Source organism: Balaenoptera acutorostrata, chromosome 13 (assembly GCF_949987535.1).
Source record: "Balaenoptera acutorostrata chromosome 13, mBalAcu1.1, whole genome shotgun sequence".
NCBI lineage: Eukaryota > Metazoa > Chordata > Mammalia > Artiodactyla > Balaenopteridae > Balaenoptera > Balaenoptera acutorostrata.
This window is the reverse complement of record NC_080076.1, coordinates 57,413,135-57,433,441: the sequence shown is the minus strand read 5'-3', so window position 1 is coordinate 57,433,441 and position 20,307 is coordinate 57,413,135. Positions and strand designations below refer to the sequence as shown.

Below are 20,307 nucleotides of genomic sequence, written 5' to 3'. Positions count from 1 at the left end.
CAACTGTTTTCTGGTATAGTACAGTAGAGCCATTGTTAGGCTCATAAGGAACCATTCGTGAAGATGCCACATACTTTTACACAATTAGTTGTTTAATTTTCAATAATCTCACTAATTTAGCTCTCCTAAATTCAAGACACTTTTTATTTCTTCTTAACTGGGCCCAAAGAAAAACTGTTCTGACTAGTTCTACTTCTGCCATGAATTAGGACTATGACTTGATAGAGAACCATTATTTGTTTTGAACTTAAGGTTTCTCATCTAGAAAGTGAGAGTATATGATTTTTAAGGTATCCATGACTTTAGAATACACTATTTATTGGTACTGGATCATATTTTAAACTGACCTCTGTTTTCTCTTAAGTAACTGCATCCTTACTTTCAGCTATAATAATTTGCAAGCCTATAGTGTTTACATACATGTTTATCACCTGCTATTTCCAAGTCCCTAACACCATATTTATTAAATTTAATACTTCTTCTGTATCAAAGAATTCAAAGACCTCTGGATTTCAGATCCAAAGAGAGCATTCCTCTACTGAAATTTTACTCTATTTCTTATTTTATTATTTTATTCAATCTTTACAACAGCCCTCTGAAAGGTGTTTCTTCACAGTAGATTGCCTTTCTTTTCTCATTAAGTAAAACTTAGAAGTAATATCGAAGGGATAATCTTTCTTAATATATACAACAGTATACAATATATTCTCCCATCTTATTTAAATTACATAAGCTTATTTTTAAAAGGGCATCATCTTATACTTTATCATTTGGCAACTTTTCAACAAAACAATATATTTTGTACGCCTTCCTTGTTAGGACATATCAATCTGCTTTATGTCTTTTTAATAGCTACATACTACTCTACTGTATAAATTACTGTAGTAGAGTTGTGCAATCCCAACTGATGGACTTCACACTGCTTCCAAAGTGTCTTAAAAATTCTTAAATATTCTTTTTTTTTTAAACATCTTTATTGGAATATAACTGCTTTACATCTAATGAATATTCTTGTACATATCTTTATATACTTGTGGGAGCATGTCTGTAAGATAAATTATTTTAATACGTTGTGATGGTACAAAGATGGCGGCAACTTCTTTGCCCCTCCCATGGAGAGGAAAGAGTCTATTTCAAACTCCCCACTCCCCGATGTGGGTCTGGGCTGGCCAGATTCTGAACCGAATGTACTTCCTGACGCTGGGACTTAAGAGACCTGCAACTTCTGCCATCACTGCTCTAACTTCCCTTCTTAGGTCCCAAATGCCATTTGAAAAAGCCCCAGCAGCCACAAGGAGAGGTTTGCATAGAGAGATCTAAGTCTGCCAGCCTACCAAGTGCCTATCCAGTAGCCAGTATCAACTAGCCAGTACAGGTGGGAGATAAACTAAGTAGGAACTAATTCATTTTCAAAAATAATTTCAAGGAAATATTTCCAACCCAGAACTTGCTGGGTTGGACTGTTTTTCCTCCCCAGCCTGTTCAGCTAACAAAATGTTCTTGAAAAAGAAATGGAAAGCCTCAGGGCTAAGATCAAATTCAGGGTACAGCCAGTAAAATGTGGCCTCAAAGTCAAATATCAAGTGAAGGATGTCCCTATGTTAAGACCTCAGAAAGATTTAAGGCACTGCTTTCCAGATCCTCTTAGCTAGAAAAAGGTTTCTAAAAGCCTTAATGGCATTATCTCATACACCCGTGAGTGGAGGTGAGAACAATGACCCCAGCAGACAGCACCAGCTGAGCCTCTGGCCAACTCCAGCATCAACTGCCAGCTATGTGAGTGAGGCATTTTGGACCTTTCACCATCTCAGTGCAACTAGCTAACACTACTGGGAGAAACCCACAGAGAAATGAGAAATAATATGTTGTTACTGTTTAAAGCCACTAACTTCTGAAGTGTTTGTTATGTAGCAATAGATAACGGAAACATTTATATTGCCAAACTGCTCTCCAAAAGTATTATGGGTTGAATTGTGTCCCTCAAAATTCCTATGTTGATGTCCTAACCCCCAGTTCCTCAAAAATGTGACCTTATTTGAAGACTGAGTTTCTACAGAGGTAATCAAGTTAAAATGAGGTCATAACAGTGGGCTCTAAGCCAATGAGTAGTTTCCTTATACAAAACGGAAATTTGGACACAGATATGCACAGATGTGAACAGACACAGGGAGAAGATGACCATCTACAAACCAAGGAGAAAGGCATGGAACAGACCCTCCCCTCATAAGCCCTGGAAAGAACTGACCCTTCTCACACCTTGAATTTCGGTTTTAAGCCTGTAGAACTGTGAGACAATACATTTCTACTGTTTAAGCTACCCAGTCTGTGGTGCGTTGTTACAGCAGCCCTAACAACTAATAAACAAGGGCTACGTCAAATTACATTTCCAACAACATTATCTGAGTGTACTCTTTTTCAATACCACCATCAATAACAGATATTGATTTTGAGTCTTAGGACAATTTCATAAACATCTCATTTTAATTTGCATCTTGGCAAATTCATTCCTATATTTTGCCCAATTTTATGCTGCTTATCAATCTGTAGGATTTAAATTGGTTTTGACAAGGTTACTTAGTCATTTGCACATGTATCCTAAAATAAAATTATTTCTATACAGAGATATATATTAAATTTTTAAAGTACACATTAAAATTGGAGCTACAAATTAAAAAATAATTCAAATACATACCTCTTTTCTATAATGATTGGCAGCATCCAAATTATCCAAAATAATGGTGTCTCCTAACAGCATACCAAATACTAAAACATTCAATTAACAAATTATTAAAATTATGACATATTTTTTGGTCATATTAAAATATTAACACAAACTTCTGGTGGTGAGCATGCTGCTGTGTACTCAGAATTTGAAATATAATGACTGTGCACATGAAACTTTTATTTTTAAAAAACTGAGATATTTTTAAAAATCTTAACATATATTACAAAGTTTTATTAGAAATAATGCTAACAACATAAGAATTTTATTCAATATTTTCCTCTAACAGGAAAAATGACAGAAGTAAATATTAATAAAACTATCACTTATAAATTAAATAAGAACATAATTTTCCATAGTCAGTAATTTATGTATCTGGATCACAAATGTAACATCTGTATAAAAAAAGCCATCATAATTTCCTTTACCTGTTTCACAATGTTCTACGTTATCTGGAAATGTTAACAAATCTCGGGCAAAGACGGGATCTCCAATGGGTTTAAAATACGATTTTCCATTTCGGTAATGAGGCAGAGGTCTGAATTTTAAACAAAACATGTAACTTTTAATCAAAAAATATATACTATGAAAAACATATGAATATACTGATTATTTTTGTGATCATTTAATCAACTCCCTATGCACAGGTAATACTCCTAAATTATTAACCGTTATGCCTTTAGAAATGAAAATGATATTTACCATTTAAAATATCTTAGTTTTATCTGTACTGCTATCGTCATATTAGTTTGTAAAATCAATATAAACTAACTTTTGTTTAGTTTGACAAAGAAAGGAGAGAAGCAGCCTCTCAAGCTGGCCCTAAACGAGGATGCCAATGATATGACTGTCCCATGTGGAGAGTGGCCCTAGAATAGACGGCGGGAAGGGGCAAGGCCCAAGACTGAGCATACGAGAGGGAAACAGCCCAGTACACTGGCCGCCTGTCCTCTGACACACTGTACAGAATGAGCAACTGAAGTCCAGGGATAACAATGAGATTCAAGAGATGGAGGTTGACTGGGGTGTCAGGGCTTTCCCCTTCCACATACGGTAGCTTTTCCCAAATCTTGTAGGTAGGAGTAGAGGTTGGGGTGGCTTTAAGAGCTAGTTAACTCAATCCCAATAACAGGCACAATACCAGAAAGAGAGAATAACTAGCTTTTAGAGCAAGCATTAGCCTTAAATACCAGATTCATACTTTCCCTAAATCAAGAATTCTTAACTTGGTCCTCAGGTATTATGAAATAAAAGAGAGGACCTCCTGGAGGTAAAATTACTTTTACAAAAATTATTACCCTTATAAACACAGTCATTATGATTTGACAGGATTTCCCATGTTGTTTAAAATGGGTGCTGACTGGCAGCAGAGTAGGAGATTTTAGAAGCAGATAGATTTGAGTTCAAATTCCAGCTGTTTCCTAAATCTATTTTTAGATTACAAAGTGAAATAAAATGTTAGTTTAATGACACAGTAAGCTCTTAATATTAGTTTCCATTCTCCTTCAAGTCCCCATACCTACCCAACTGTACACCTTGCAAAGCTTTGTTTAGGAATCTAAGAAAATTATTGGTCAATACTCTGTTGCACATTTTAATTTTTTTGTTTTGTTACCACCATTTCGTTTTAGTCTTTTAAGGTAGATTTTTAAAAATAGCCAAAAATTAGAGAACACATAAAATATTTTAAATTTTAGATTAAAAATGCTTAATTGGTTTGCATGGTTATTTCCTAAAAACATATTTTGAAAAGTAAATGGGAAAACACTTAAAGAAACCAGATTTATATTAAAACAAAGATGTAACATCTTTAAAAAAAAAAAAAAAGGTGTAACATCCTAAGTAGATGGTCTCTTACATTTCAACTTTGCTAATGGCAGTTCCAATAGAGAAACCTTCTCTACCTAAATGATGGCTGCTTATTTTCATACGACATAAATAGGACAAAAGACATGTATCTATACTCTTACTCCAAATGAAGGTGTTCCATATTCTGTTAAGGATAATGACATCTTACCATCCTTCCTGTTGCAAAGGCCAAAAATTCGCTTTGGGTTTTGTGTGTTTGTGTGCTTGTATGTGTATCTCTCATACATACAAATAACATTTAATTGGCAAATTAAACTTGGCCAGCATATATGATCAAATACACTGCAATACTGATCTTAACGAAGATCATATTTGTGATGAAGACAAAAATAATGCAGATACTTTGAGTCACTTCTCTTTTTTAAGCGTCTTTTAGAGAAATTTTAAAATTCGGTGATTTGATAAAAAATAGAAAAGAAATTTCTGAAAAAAATCATTACTTTCACTTTTTTCTAACCTTTTCCAATCTGGAAGAGTCTTCTTATAAATAGAATCAAGGGGCAACACCTGCTGACGACCTTGGGTTTCGTCATAGATACGACGTGCAGCATCAGTGGTCAGGGTGACCACACAGTCCATGTCACTTGCCAGATGCCAAGAAATAACCATTGCGGCTCTATCATCTTCAATTTGTGCCAAGTGTGCAATCTATAGCCCATTTTACAAATCAAGTAAAAAAGTTTTAAATATATATAAATCTGACATTAAATATTTTAAAAGCCCAAGTCTAAAGCAAAAACACTTTTTTTGAAACACTCACATAAATTAACAAAAAAAACCTCAAACTGTAAAAGCTTACTGGCTTAAACATATTAAACTGTCTCTCCTATTAAATTTTAAAAAACTGTTCCACAGATTAAACTACAGTAAATTTTGCAAGTAACCAAATAAAAATATTTGGAATATTATCAGCTAGGTGATGTACTTTTTCCCCCACATTTAATATCTCTACTATTGGGGTGTGTCAACTGATTAAGTAATCATAAAATACACTTAAACCTAAATATAGTTATATACTATACCCTTCTAAGTAGATCTTTTACTCAGATGATTTTTCAGAAGACAAATCTAAACATCACAGATAAGAATCATTTCTTCTGCTTATATAAACACTTTAGAGCTTAGAATTAACAGTCACTCTATTTACAAATACAGCTGACCCTTGAACAACGTGGAGGTTAGGGCCACTGACCCTCCAAGCAGTCGAAAATCTGCATATAACTTCACAGTGGGTCCTCCATACCCACAGTTTCACATCCAAGGATTCAACTGTTAGGCAGTACTGTAGTCGGTATTCAGTTTAAAAAAAAAAACTGTATAAGCGGACCCTCACAGTTCAAACCCATGTTGTTTAAGGGTCAACTGTATAGCAGTCCATCAGTATCCATAGGGGACTGGTTCCAGGAACCCCCTCAGAAACTAAAATCTGTGGATACTTAAACCCTTTATATAAAATGTCATAGTATCTGCATATACCATCTTGTACACTTTAAATCATTTCTAAATTACTTATAATACCTAATACAATGTAAACGTTATGTAAATAGTTGCCAGCATATGACAAACTCAAGTTTTAGTTTTTGGAACTTTCTGGAATTTTCCCCCCATATATTTTCCATCTGCAGTTGGTTGAATCGAAGGATGCAGAACCTGTGGATAGAGAGGACCCACCGTATTTTAGTCACAAGCTTGCTCAAAGTCCAACAAGGTTGAAATTTTGTGGCAGATTTCAAAACCTCATTTATTGCACTGATATGGTCACATCTACCCTTTATTCTTACCTGATCTGGTAGCAAAAACCTGCCCTAGCAATGAGAACGCTGTGTCACTGTTAAAAACATCACAATGTCTACTCTTGTAAAGTAGTCCCCCCTTATCTGTGGTTCCTCTTTCCCCAGTTTCAGTTACCCACAGTCAATGGCAGTCTGAAAATATTAAATGAAAATTTCAGAAATAAACAATTCATAGGTTTTAAACTGCACACCATTCAGTAGTGTGATGAAATCCCACTCTGTCCTGCCTGGGATCCCCAATTATAGGTATCGTCATAGCTCCATGATCTAGGATCACCCAAAGCAGATAGAAAACAAGATAATAAAATGTAATGCCTCTTAAAAGGCTTAAACACAAACCTTTCCCAAAACATCTCCACTGCCTTTAGTATAGTTAGGAAGAGTACATGATCTTCTGGGTTTTTTCTTTAGTTCTTCCTGTTCTGATATCTTTCTCTTCAAAAGTGCTTCAATGTGTGGCATCTGTAATTTAAAAAGAAAAATTAACTGCAAGGCCAATTACAGGTAGTCTTGTACCAGGCAGAGAAAATAGCAGAGAAAACCCAACAATTTAGACAACTCGAGAACATAAAGTTACAACTCAAGAACATAAAAGTTACTAAGCAGCCATTCCTTTCTTATAAGAGTATGATCATAGTAATGTAAAGAGTCAACCTCACTGATTCTTTTTTTTATTAGTTAAAAAATATATAACGTATAATAGGACTTATGAGTTATACACATAAAGAATGTAAGCTTTAAAAAAATCTATTGTCTTTTGTTACTTTCTCTCATTTTCTTTGCCACCACATATACTGATTATCACTTAGGCCTCTTCAATGCAAGTTCTCAAGTTGGTGTATTATTAATTTAATTTATTGGTGTCATTAGATTAGAAACACAAACTGCAATTTCTTTGAAAAGAGAACTCTGTCATTGTTAGCCCATTTTAATGTCTAGTAAGTGACTAGATTATAATCCACATATGGCTTAGTACCCCAAAACAACAGTGTACATAACATTCCTAATAAAATATGAATGGTAAAAAAAAAAAATTATAGGTTAGAATTTAATTAAAAAGAAAAAACTTTCACATATACTTGGAAACGGTACCTGTTGTGTTGTAGGAATGTCAATATTGTGTGTTTTTAGTTCATTTCGCAACTGGGCCTCTTTTAATTTTGCTTCTTCAACTTGGCCTAAAATTAAAAACAAACAAACAAAAACTATCAACTTGTGACAGCCCCCAAAATACAGTTGTTGAAGAATGTTTTCAATCCCTTGTTTTTTTCCTTTTAATGACTGATGCTAAAATGAAAAATGAGGACTATTATAGAAATTTTAAATTAAACTAAAATCTAAAATTAAAGTTCATTTCTAATACACAAAAATAAAAAACAAAATTAATGCAGCTAAGGGAGGTATTATGATATGTTACAAACCACAAGTAATCTTGGAAAAGCTATTTAATTCTAATCCACGTGACTATACATAATTTATACATAATTGCGTAAGGTTATTCTAAGAAACAAATAGGACTTTTTAAAAACAAATTTTCAGTGCTACAAATTGTGTATTATTTCATTACTCTACTTAGTTCCTATTATCCTCTAAATATCCTTGACCTGTGAAAAAATCCGACAAATAGAGCACAACTCGGCAAATGCCTTGTCTTAAACAGTATACAAACATTATTAAAAATTGTAGCAAATATTCCATGTATTTATTAAAAAATAAATTACATATTTCTCTGCTGCAGATATTTTTAAATTGAACTACACACAGTCGCATGGCTCAAACTAAAACTTAAATTACATATCACTCTTTCAGTGATATTGTCATCCAATGTCTTTTGCCAAATGCTAGAGCTAGATATAAACCTTATTACTGTTTTGTCAAAACCTTTAAATTTCTATAGATTCAGATTTCTAGTAAAAGTTTCAAATTTTTGTAGGTAAACAAGATATACATTTATTTAAAATGCAGGAATACTTCATCTTAAGAAGATCGAATGATGAGTAATATAAACCATCACTACCACCTTTCTGCCGTGTCCTGCAGTTTACTTCTAAGTTCAGGAAATTAGACAATGTTTGTGTCTCATGGCCTCAACCTTCTACCTCACCATTCCCCAAAGCATCATTTTCTATTACCTTTGAACACAAAATGACTTACACTTCATCTCATCAAGAAGCTGTTTGCTGGCATCAAATAAACTTCTATACATTATAATAGACTTAGATAATTGGTCCTTTTCTTTTGTAAGTGCTGCCATTTGTTGCTGCTTCTTAACATCTAAGAAAAAATATTCAGATAATTTACTTCAATTTTTAAATTGTGACTTTTCCAAAATGTCATAACATGATTAGATAACTAGTAAGCACCATGTTAATGGAAAGCAAAACAAAGTTATATAAAGTACCACTAACTTAAGAGTTTATCCTCTATTTTCCTAGAAACTTACCATTGTAAAACATAAATGGTAGGATATATGATTCTAATGTTCTTGATAAGCCTGGTAGCCGAGGCTCAAACACAATAAAATACTCAGTGCTATCCCTTCCAGGACTATTTTCTGCCAGAACTAGACTCTGTATAAAGAAAAAAGCAGTAAGGAAAGAGATTTGAAAAGGTATTTGTAAATGTATAAATGTTATATATCTCACTGTACTCTGTTTTCAAGTAAGTGGTAAATTTTAAAGGCAAAAGGCAAAATTGACTGACCTGTGAGATTCATTAAGCATTCATTAAAACATCAGCAGCACCATCCAAGACACAGAACTCTTTACCTTTTGTTATTGATTTGAAAGTCAAATTATCTTACCAATAAATAGCTTATGCAAAAATTATATACAATGGAAAACTATAAGAAAAAGTATCTTTCCAGGCCAGAAATATCAATGGCCACTTATATCCTGACTAGAAATATCTTCCTGATTCCAACCTTTAAGTTGAAGCAGTGTGAAACAGCTGATGGTGTGAAAGTTATAAAAATAATCACAAAGAAATGCACAAAGCCCAATGCTGAGTTTAAGTTACAGCTGTTACCATGGAAGTAGACCCACCAGTCCCAGGTGACCAAACAAAAGGTCCTGAAAAGCTCTAAAGATTTGTTTTTTATTTTTTTTAATGTATTTTTCTTCATTAATGAGCGCGCGCACACACACACACACACACACACACTTCTGATATACTTTGAGACCATAACATATAACTAGTAAATAATGCAATATAAATATTTATATCCTAAATAACTTCTTCAGTCTTACAAGGAAACAATAGGTACTAATTGTTTTGTTTTTTAGACCACAATAAAATTCAGATGTAAAAGTTCTAAAAATCTAAATTGATAGAACACTGTAAAACAATCCACGAAATAATAAAATTATAAGTCCATCATTAAACCAATCCCCAATCCCACCACTTAGTTTCTGAAAGCTGTTTTCAATGTATTTACATGAATATAAACACAAAAATAAAACTGTTTGCACTTTAAAAATAACATACACTTTATACTGTAGCAATTTACTTTCAGCACTCATTTTGATCTGTCAATCAATTCAAGTGAATGTTTAAATACCGATTTTTTTACATTTATGCATAGTATAGATACAATACACTATAATATCCTTTCACTGGGTGATGAACATTTCATTTAAAATTTTTTAGCTATTATTTATAATACAGGAAAGAAAGTAGCTTTCAGTACTTCTTGGTGTATTCTCTAGAATAGAGAAATATAATGACTTTTTCCCCCATAAATTTATCTATCTATCTATCTATCTATGGCTGTGTTGGTTCTTCATTGCTGTGCACGGGCTTTCTCTAGCTGAGGTGAGTGGGGACTACTCTTCTTTGCGGTGTGTGGGCTTCTCATCGCGGTGGCTTCTCTTGTTGCGGAGCACGGGCTCTAAGCGCGCGGGCTTCAATAGTTGTGGCACACGTGCTCCGTAGTTGTGGCTCGCAGACTCTAGAGCGCAGGCTCAGTAGTTGTGGTGCATGGGCTTAGTTGCTCGGCGGCATGTGGGATCTTCCCAGACCAGGGATCGAACCTGTGTCCTCTGCATTGGCAGGTGGATTCTTAACCACTGAACCATCAGGGAAGTCCCTATAGTGACTTATTAAAAGTTTATTTTAATAGGTAGTATCAAATTTCCCTTCAAAAAGGCTACATCAATTTATCCTCTCACTATTAGTGTATAAGAATATCCAGTTCCCCTGATGCTTGGCCAACACTTACTATCAATCAAGTACTTCTTTTTTCTAAAAAGATGTATTAAAAACAACCAGTCATTATTGTTTTAACTAGCATTTCCCTGATTAGTACCGAGGTCATGCTTCCTGTTTATTAGTCATTTATACCTTCTCTCCCATTAACTGCCTGCTTCTGTTCTTTGGTCATTTATTTTTCTACTAGATTGTCTTTTTTCTCATTGATTTGCAGGAAGTTCTTTAGGATGTTTTAAAAATATGTTCAGTATACTGTACTAATATATTGTTATACCAATATATTAATATTATTAATCCTCTATTTATATATATAGTTAAATATAAAATCTTTTCCTTTATGTCTTGTTTAAGGAGGCATTTCCTATCTCAAAGATTTATAGTTTGTACTCTGTGATGTACAGTTTACCAAGATACATGGAATAACAGAACTGAAGAGAACTGAGGAGTCCAAAACTGCATCCATACACAAATGGCAATTTGGAATATGAGAAAAGGATAAATACATAGCAGAATAAAACTTAGACACCTCTTTCAGAAATTTCCAGATCAAGTAGGCAAATAATATAAAGAATTTGAATAACACAATTAACAAACTTGAATAATTATAAATTTAGATTGAAACTTTAAAGAAAGCAGTACAAGTTCTTTTCAAGCAAACAGGGAACATTTACAAATGACTGTTTTATACCAGTGTTTCCTAAATGTCCCTAATGATAAGAATCACCTGCACAAATCAGATTCCTCAGCCCTGCCCCAGACCTACTAAATTGATATATGGGTCAGGAGCCAAGTAGGACCTGAGAGATTTCTGCTTATTCAGTGTGATATTAGGAACCTCTAGTGGAAATTCATATGCATGACATGAAGCTGAGAGTCCATATGCAGCTGTGGGGGAATAGTTTAAGTCACCGTCTTAGCCTCAGAAATGTGTACAGCAGAGTAAGTAATTAATTTAAATGTTGGGAGTAATTTAAAATGTTGAGAACTAATTAAAATGGAAATGCTGTAATGTTCGGTTACTGCCAGACCAACCAACAAGTCGAACTTTAGGCCAGGTACAAGCTGGAAGTCTCCCCAACTGTAAGCCTAATATTGCTAAAACAATGTGATTTTAGCACTGGATTAGATAAAAAGATAAACACCGACATCAAAAAAATACAGAAAAAGGTGAAATTTCATATTTATTGGTACAGGAAGAATTATTCAATAAACGATACCCAAAACTTTAGTTAATAAATTTGAAAAAAAGATAAAAATAAAATCAAGACCAATAAAAAAATTAAAGGCCTAAGAATACGAGAGCTATCACTGTGAATACAACTCTTCCTCCTGCCCTAATATAGACAAAGCGAAAATCTAAAAGACAAACTCAGGAAAAAGCTACTTATACACAAAAGAGAATTAACATCTTTAATATAAAATTAAGAAGAAAATGATGAATCTCCCAGAAGAAAAAGAGTCAAGGGACTTAAAGCAATTATACTCCAATAAAAATGTTAAAAAAAAAAAAAAAAAAGAGTTAAGGGACAATCCTACAAAGGTCTAAACCATGAAAAATGTTCAAACCTTCCTAGTAACAAAGAAAATATTTAACAATAAAAAGAGTGGTTGAATTTTAAAAACCATTCTATTCAGGGTTGGTAATATGAGAATGTACACGTATTTCTGGTGGGAATATAAACTGAAAGGCAATTGGCAATAACTACCAAAAGGCTAAAAATGCACACTCCCTATCTCCAATTCTACTTCTAGCAATTTCTTAAGGAATCAGATTTGTGCAAAGGATATACACAGAAGAAAGCTAATGGAAGCACTGTTGATAAAACTCTGGAAAGAAACTAAATTTTCACTTAGGATTGATCAAATAAATTATGATCATCAATACAATGATGTAGGTTTATACTTGCTGGTAAAGAAATGTATCAAGGATGTGTTAAATAAGAAAAGAAGATTTTCATGAAAGCAGAGTTCTATTACATTAATGAAATTTTACACCCTCCTCCATGTCTATATAAATCATACTCACACAGGACATCCATGCAGGGTCAGTGTATACACAGAAAAGTGTGGAAGGTTATACACTGAATTGCTAATCATCAATATCTCTGAAGGGTGATAATATAGTGATTATTTTTGATGTTCTTGCACTGTGTATTTTTTATATAAGTAAAGCTATTTCCATTTTGGAAAAAAAATGAATAACAAAGGTAAGCTGGTTTTACTAAACTTTCCCAGATATATGTACATTTTACCTGGGCTATGTTTGATTCTATTTCTATCCACAGAATGGTAGCTTTTCAATGATACATGAATATCAAATTGTCACTGAAGTTAAAATCACTCCAGTTACAGAAAACAGTCATCCACAGAGGAAAAGAGGGTCTTTCTAACAGTAACAATGATCATGGGTTCACTGTGTAATAGCTTAGAGCAAAGCCTCAAAATATTTTAGCTGACTTTCCAATTTAATGCTATAATTAGAACATCTTCATAGCTATACATACAAAAGTACAGGTACTGTAATACTGTGGTTTAAAATATTAAATATAGAAACCTTATCTACCAGAAGACAAAAATATTACCGTGATTTCAGATGAACCTTTCACAAAGGGAAATTCAAGTGTTCTAACTTTCCCAATAAAGAGTGGGGTGTCATCTTCCTCATTAGAACCTTTGATGGTAGCCATTACAGTGCCAACCAAATCAATTCCAGTATGATTGTTGTAGTCATCCTTAAAGCAAACAACAAAACGTAACTAATTAGAAGTAGAAAAAGATTAAACCCAGAGAAGGGCATGGACAAATCAGAAATATGACCTATTTATAAAGCCCCAAATATTAAATCATCCTGATCCTTCTTACTCCAAACACAAAATTCACTTCTCAGAGTAAGTGCTCCACAGGCAGGAAATAATCCCAGAAACCATAAAAGAACCATCTAATACAATGGCTTCCATCTAATACAATGGCTCCCAACTCTATTAAAAGGACTCCCATTTAAAAATTAGTTAGGTACTATACCTTCAGCATAGATATATGATCTAGGGAAGACCAGTTTAAGAACGACTCATGTGTCTAAAACAAGAAAATACACTGAAGGAGTTAAGTACTCTACCAGCCAAACTTTTCATAAAAATGACGTGCCACTAGTGTGTCTTACATGTTTTTGTTAATATTCTTAGCAGCACTATTGCTGCTTACCCTCTGGGTAACTGGAAGCTATGAGGAGCTCATTATGATCAGCCATGAGCAGATCTCTTCAAAATAAATACTTTAACTACTTTCTGCCCCTCAGTGAAATGGGCATTGAAGAATCAACTTACTTCACACATTCATAATGCATACATAAAATAGTGGATTAGGGCTTCCCTGGTGGCGCAGTGGTTGAGAGTCCGCCTGCCAAGGCAGGGGACACTGGTTCGAGCCCTGGTCTGGGAAGATCCCACATGCCGCGGAGCAACTGGGCCCGTGAGCCACAATTGCTGAGCCTGCGCGTCTGGAGCCTGTGTTCCGCAACAAGAGAGGCTGCGATAGTGAGAGGCCCGCGCACCGCAATGAAGAGTGGCCCCCGCTTGCCGCAACTGGAGAAAGCCCTCGCACAGAAACGAAGACCCAACACACCCAAAAAAAAATAAATAAAGAAATAAATTAAAAAAAAAAAAAAATTAAAAATAGTGGATTAAAGATATATTAGGAAAGGTAGGCAGATTTCTGCATTTCTGAGTAATTTCTACTTAGTATATCTGGGTTTTATGTATAATGTTAAACATTATTTTTATTCAAGTATAAAGATATTGATAAGTATTTCATTCATCTGCACAAAGTTTTCCTATAAACTTAAACTGAATAATCCAGATATGAGTCTATAATAACTATCTTGCACCCTAAAACTAGGAATAATTTTTCTTGTTAACCTTTGTAATTTGGAAGTAAATAAACATTACCGTAATACGAAGATACAGATCTTTGACCAAGGTCCTACTGGCAACTGAGCGAACATTTGAAACAGCTGGTGTAGCTGGCTGAATTTCAGGAACTAACTTCACAGGTTGATTAGGTAGAACATCCACTATAATCTAACAAAAGAAGCATTCTGATTAACAATACGTTAATGGTTTAGTATTAAAGATGAAGAGAAGAAATTGAGAGCATATACTAAATGAAATGAAATATTACCTTCTAAAATGTATTTCCATTAAATTCTTAAAACTAATCAACTTGTAAAAATTGAGGATAAAAGGCATATCAGATTAATTTTTGAATGTTAACCATCTAAGAACAAATTTAGAAACACTTAAAAATATATGTAATTTAAAAAAATTTAGTGCAGTAACAATAATGAAGATAATGTATGTGAAACTACCTTAAACTTCATTATCTAGAATCCTAGTACCTGAAATGTTATTAATTGAAATATGTTCATGTACAATTGATAGGAGCAACCTTACCATGACATAGATTAAAATGTTTACTAACTGAGTCCTCGATATAAAGAGGGATGAAAAAGTAACTTCTGCATCAGGTCAAATTTAATCAACATAATTTAAGTATGTACTATGCTAAGATTCCTGAAGATGGCATTATTTACACCTTTCAACCAATAATTAACCCACTTGTAAACAAAACAACACACTCCTCAACCAAGCAAGAACATGTGAAGCTAACTGCCATGCATAAAAAGAATAAACAAACCTGCTCACTGTTAAGGATATTTGCTTTATCCATCATAAAACCAAACTGGATACAATATGTCCCCACTTTGTTAGGAATTGCTTTATCCCTAAGTTAAAAAGAAAGAGACAAGATCACTGAAACCTTTTAAATAAAAGGGGAAGAAATTCAAAACATTAACATTTCTTTTCCTTCCACAAAAAGTAAATGAGTAAGAAGAGAGTTACTATTACTACATTCACCTTCATTCACCAAATATTTCCTGCAATATCAGGCTTAATTCCAGATCCCTCTTACCTGGACATTCCATCACAAAACATCTAGAACACAAACTCTGGGTGTGGCAAAAATTGAAAGAATAGGAATACAAAGTTGACAAAGTAAACACAAAAAATGCTGAATTATATATCAAGTGAATTTTGCTTCATTTCTACACAAATTTCCTACTCAGTTTTATACTGTGAATTTATAGATTATCCAGCTCATCTTTTTATGTTGCTTTGTTTTCCATTTATATATTCTAAATATATAACTATATAACTATATATATATATATATATATAAGATATTTATTGTGATTTAATTATCAATAAAGAACTCAGTACCTAATAAGAGGTAGACTTACTAGACTATTTTGGTCACAAACACAATGAATATATAAACGACAGTCTACAGTATACCTTGCCTGATACGTGCAATGTGGTTCATGACCTCTAAATTGGCTCTGCCATGTCACTCATATTCTCAAAATATTGGCATAATGTAGTAAACAAAGGCTGTGAACACACATCTGAATTGAAATTCTGCACTATAACATACACACAACCTTGAAGAAAATTATGTAACCTTTCTCTAGGTTGTGTTTTCTCTGAGGATAATTCCTAATAGAGTTCCAGTAGGAATGAAACAAGACTTCTGCTCCCAAATGGCAGACCAACACTTCCTGATTAAGGTAACCATATTAAAAAAGACATCTGCTTGAAAATGTTTGAGAGATAATAAGCAAAAGTGAAAAAAATGACTCAGCAGGATACAAGATAGCATGGAGACCCTGGGAAGTGAGTTCCATATTTAAGGTTGCTTGACTCCTGGGAGAATATCCTAGGAGTAGAGGTGGACCTAAAGCAGACAGGCTCCCAAAGGAACAGCAACTGAGCTTAGAAATTATCTCAATCTCTGAAAATGGACCAAAATGATAATAGACTGCTAGTGTCTATCCCAGACAACGGACAGAAGCAAATGTAAACTCCATCTGGAGAAAGAGAACATCTTAGACTTCAAATTATTTCTATAAATATGCATAAATAAAAAGTATGGTTTAAAAAAAACCCAAATAAATAGGTACATGAAGAGGCAAGAGAATCATAATGAAAGCCAACAGAAACAAGAGACAATCAAAACAGACCAAAACGAACTCCAGACAGATTTCAGTAAACTCTGATTACTGTTCAAGGTAATAAAAGACAAGACTGAAAATTCCAACAGAGAACTGGACCTTTAAAAAAAAACTAAAAATACCAAACAGAAATTGATAATTCGAAGATGAATTTAATAGCAATTAGATACCACTGAACAGAGAGAGATTAGTTAATTGAAGGTAGCTGAGAAGAAAGTATCTCGAATGAAGAAAGACAAAAATATGGCAAATAGAGAAAAGAGGGTAAGAGAGAATACTATAAGGACTAAGTGCATGTAAATAAGAGTGTAAGGAGGAGAAGAGGGAAAGAATGAGGCAGAAGCAGTATTTGATGAAATAATGGTTGACAATTTTAAAAAACTGAACAAAGACCACAAAATCAAAGCCTATGAAAACAAAAAGGATAAATTTCAAAAAACTCCAAACATAGGCACATCACAGTAAAACTGCTGAAAACAAAATTCAAAGCAACCAAAAAGGAGGGTAAATGATGACTTTTCAAAGTAACAACAGTTAAGACTGATCGTTAACTTCTCAACAGAAATGATGGGACAGTGAAAGATGGCTTGAAAGTACTGCAAGAAAGAAACGGCCAACCTAGAAAATCATGTCCAGAAAAATATTTTTCAAGCATGAAGATGGAATATATTTTTAGGTAAAAATTAGATAATTTGTCACCAGCAGCTGTGCACTCGAAAATATTAAAGGAACTTCCTCAGATGAAAAATGATCCCAGATGGAAGCCCTGAGTTGAAGATTAACAGAAAGGATAAATGAATTAGTTTAAGTCTAAATGAACACTGACTATATAAAATAATAATGCCATGACAGATTTAATATACACAACAACAAAGGCATGTTAAGTTGGGAGAGAGAAAATGGCACTTAAGTGTTCTAAGATTCATGCGCTGACCAAAAAGAGGGTACAAAATGTAAATTGCCATTTAGACACTGATATGTCAACTATGCATGTTGTAATCCCTAAATTAATTAATTTAAAAAATAAACAGAATCACTTAGAAAATAGTAAAAAATTGAATAACTACCAAGTTAATGAGGAATAGAAAATGAAAATAAAAACAATAAATTTTTTAAAAAAGAGAAAGGAACAAAGAATAGTTGGATCAATAAAAAACAGTAAGATGTAGACTCAAAAAGCAAGCATTGGATCGTTCTCAATGGTGAAAAACTGAAACCATTTCCAATAAGATCAGGAACAAGACAAGGTTGCCCACTCTCACCACTATTATTCAACATAGTTTTGGAAGTTTTAGCCACAGCAATCAGAGAAGAAAAAGAAATAAAAGGAATCCATATCAGAAAAGAAGAAGTAAAACTGTCACTATTTGCAGATGACATGACACTATACATAGAGAATCCTAAAGACGCTACCAGAAAACTACTAGAGCTAATCAATGACTTTGGTAAAGTAGCAGGATACAAAATTAATGCACAGAAATCTCTTGCATTGCTATACACTAATGATGAAAAATCTGAAAGAGAAATTAAGGAAATGATCTAGCTTAAGGAACTAAAAAGGGTTGTTTATAGATGTTGATTTCAATGTTATTTATAATAATGAAAATGGAAATAATCTATTTAGCCCAAAATATGTGAATAGTTCAGTAAATTATGATGTATTTTCAAAATAAAATAATCTCTCTATTAAAAAAAAAAAAAAGCAAGCGTTGGACTTCCCTGGTGGTGTAGTGGTTAAGAATCTGCCTACCAATGCAGGGGACACGGGTTCGATCCCTGGTCCGGGAAGATCCCATGTGCTGCGGAGCAACTAAGCCTGTGTGCCACAACTACTGAGCCTGTGCTCTAGAGCCCGTGAGCCACAACTACTGAGCCCATAAGCCACAACTACTGGAGCCCATGCACCTAGAGCCCGTACTCCACAACAAGAGAAGCCACTGCAATGAGAAGCCCGTGCCCCGTGACGAAGAGTAGCCCCCACTTGCCGCAACTAGAGAAAGCCTGCACACGGCAACAAAGACCCAAAATAATAAATTAACTAATTTTTAAAAAGGCAAGCATTTTTGAAATATGTAATATCTAAACTTTTCAATTAAAAATTATTATCATTATTATTATTTTTTGGCTGCACTGGGTCTTTGTTGCTGCGCGCAGGCTTTATCAATAAAGAGAGAGAAATATCAATAAAGAGAGAGAAAACTTAAAAGGAAACCAAAAACAAATTCTGCAGCTGAAAAGTACAGTAACTGAAGTGAAAATTTCACTACAGGTATTCAAAGGCAGATTTGAGTAGGTAGAAGAATTAGCAAACTTGAAGATAAGACAGTGGAAATGACAGAGTCTGAGGAACAGAAAGAAAAATGATTGAAGGAAAGTGAACAGAGCCTAAGGGACCTGAGATGCCATCAAGTGGACCAACATACACATTGTGGGAGTTCAAGGAGAAAAGAGGAAAAAGGAGGCAGAGACCATGTTTGAAGAATGGCTGAAAACTTCCCTAGTTTGATGAAAGACATGAATATAAATATCCAAGATGCTCAAGGAATTCCAAGTAAGATAAACTCAGAGACCCACACCAAGACACATTATTACAAACTTTCAAAGGACAAAGAAAAAGAGAATATTAAGAGCAGCGAGAGAAGAGCAAATCATTACATACAAGGGATCCTCAATAAGATGATGAGATTTCTCATCAGTAAATTTGGAAGGCAGTGGGCCAATGTTTTCAAAGTGCTAAAAGAAAGAAACTGTCAACCAAGAATCCTACATCCAGCAACTGTTCCTCAGAAGTGAGGGAGAAATTAAAACATTCTCAGATAGGAATTCCCTGCAGTCCAGTGGTTAGGACTCTGCACCTCCACTGCAGGGGGCACGGATTCAATCCCTGGTCAGGGAACTAATAAGATCCTGCATGCCACACAGTGCAGCGACATTCTCAGATAGACAAAAGCTAAGGGAGTTCATTACCACTACACCTGGCCAGGAAGAAATGTTCATGGGAGTCCTACAAGGTAAAATGAAAGAACAACAGACAGTAACTTGAAGCCACACGGCAAAATAAATACCTCAACAAAGGTAAATACACAGGTAATTATAAATGCTGGTATTATTGTAATAATGATTTATATCTATACTTGTACCTTTTGCTTTCTATATGGCTTAATAAACTATACACTTAAAGAAATAAAACAAAGCAATTATTAGTCTAAAAGGAAAGAAACATTTCTAATAAATAAAAGAAACCTTAGACACCATCTCTCCAAAACCATTTCAGATTTCAAAGCACAGGTCCAGACTAAAGAAGCAACACTCAAAGTCACATAGTTAAACAATAAAAACCTAGTTCAGCTTTTTTACTTCATAAGATCTTAAGTTTAGAATTACAGAAATGTCCTATACAATAAAATATAAAGTGCTCTGACAACAGAATTCTTCTGACGTTTTTGATAGTTTTGAAAACAAATGTATCTATCACAACAATCTTTCCCCAAACCGTTTCACAAAGTTTGCAAACAAAATATTTTCTCAAAAAACTTCCTGACCAAAAAATTAAGAAAATAACACTTTCTATTCAATCATAAATTATTTCTCCCTAGCTGAGCAGGCAAATGTTGCCAAGCCTGATTACCTTCATAACAAAATATGCA

General features: G+C 33.9%; 1 protein-coding gene across 2 annotated transcripts in view; it reads right to left on the bottom strand.

Moving 5' to 3' along the window:
* SMCHD1 (structural maintenance of chromosomes flexible hinge domain containing 1) overlaps positions 1–20,307 on the bottom strand; it is a 133,606-nt gene that overhangs the window by 18,942 nt on the left and 94,357 nt on the right. For both annotated transcript variants that reach the window (XM_057526926.1, XM_057526927.1), the window contains 10 exons: positions 15,286–15,373; positions 14,538–14,669; positions 13,176–13,325; positions 8,828–8,954; positions 8,539–8,658; positions 7,477–7,562; positions 6,724–6,846; positions 5,049–5,239; positions 3,151–3,260; positions 2,693–2,763 (listed from right to left, as the gene is read on the bottom strand). In XM_057526926.1, coding sequence (XP_057382909.1) covers positions 2,693–2,763; positions 3,151–3,260; positions 5,049–5,239; positions 6,724–6,846; positions 7,477–7,562; positions 8,539–8,658; positions 8,828–8,954; positions 13,176–13,325; positions 14,538–14,669; positions 15,286–15,373 — 1,198 coding nt within the window. The remainder of the gene's footprint in view (positions 1–2,692; positions 2,764–3,150; positions 3,261–5,048; positions 5,240–6,723; positions 6,847–7,476; positions 7,563–8,538; positions 8,659–8,827; positions 8,955–13,175; positions 13,326–14,537; positions 14,670–15,285; positions 15,374–20,307) is intronic.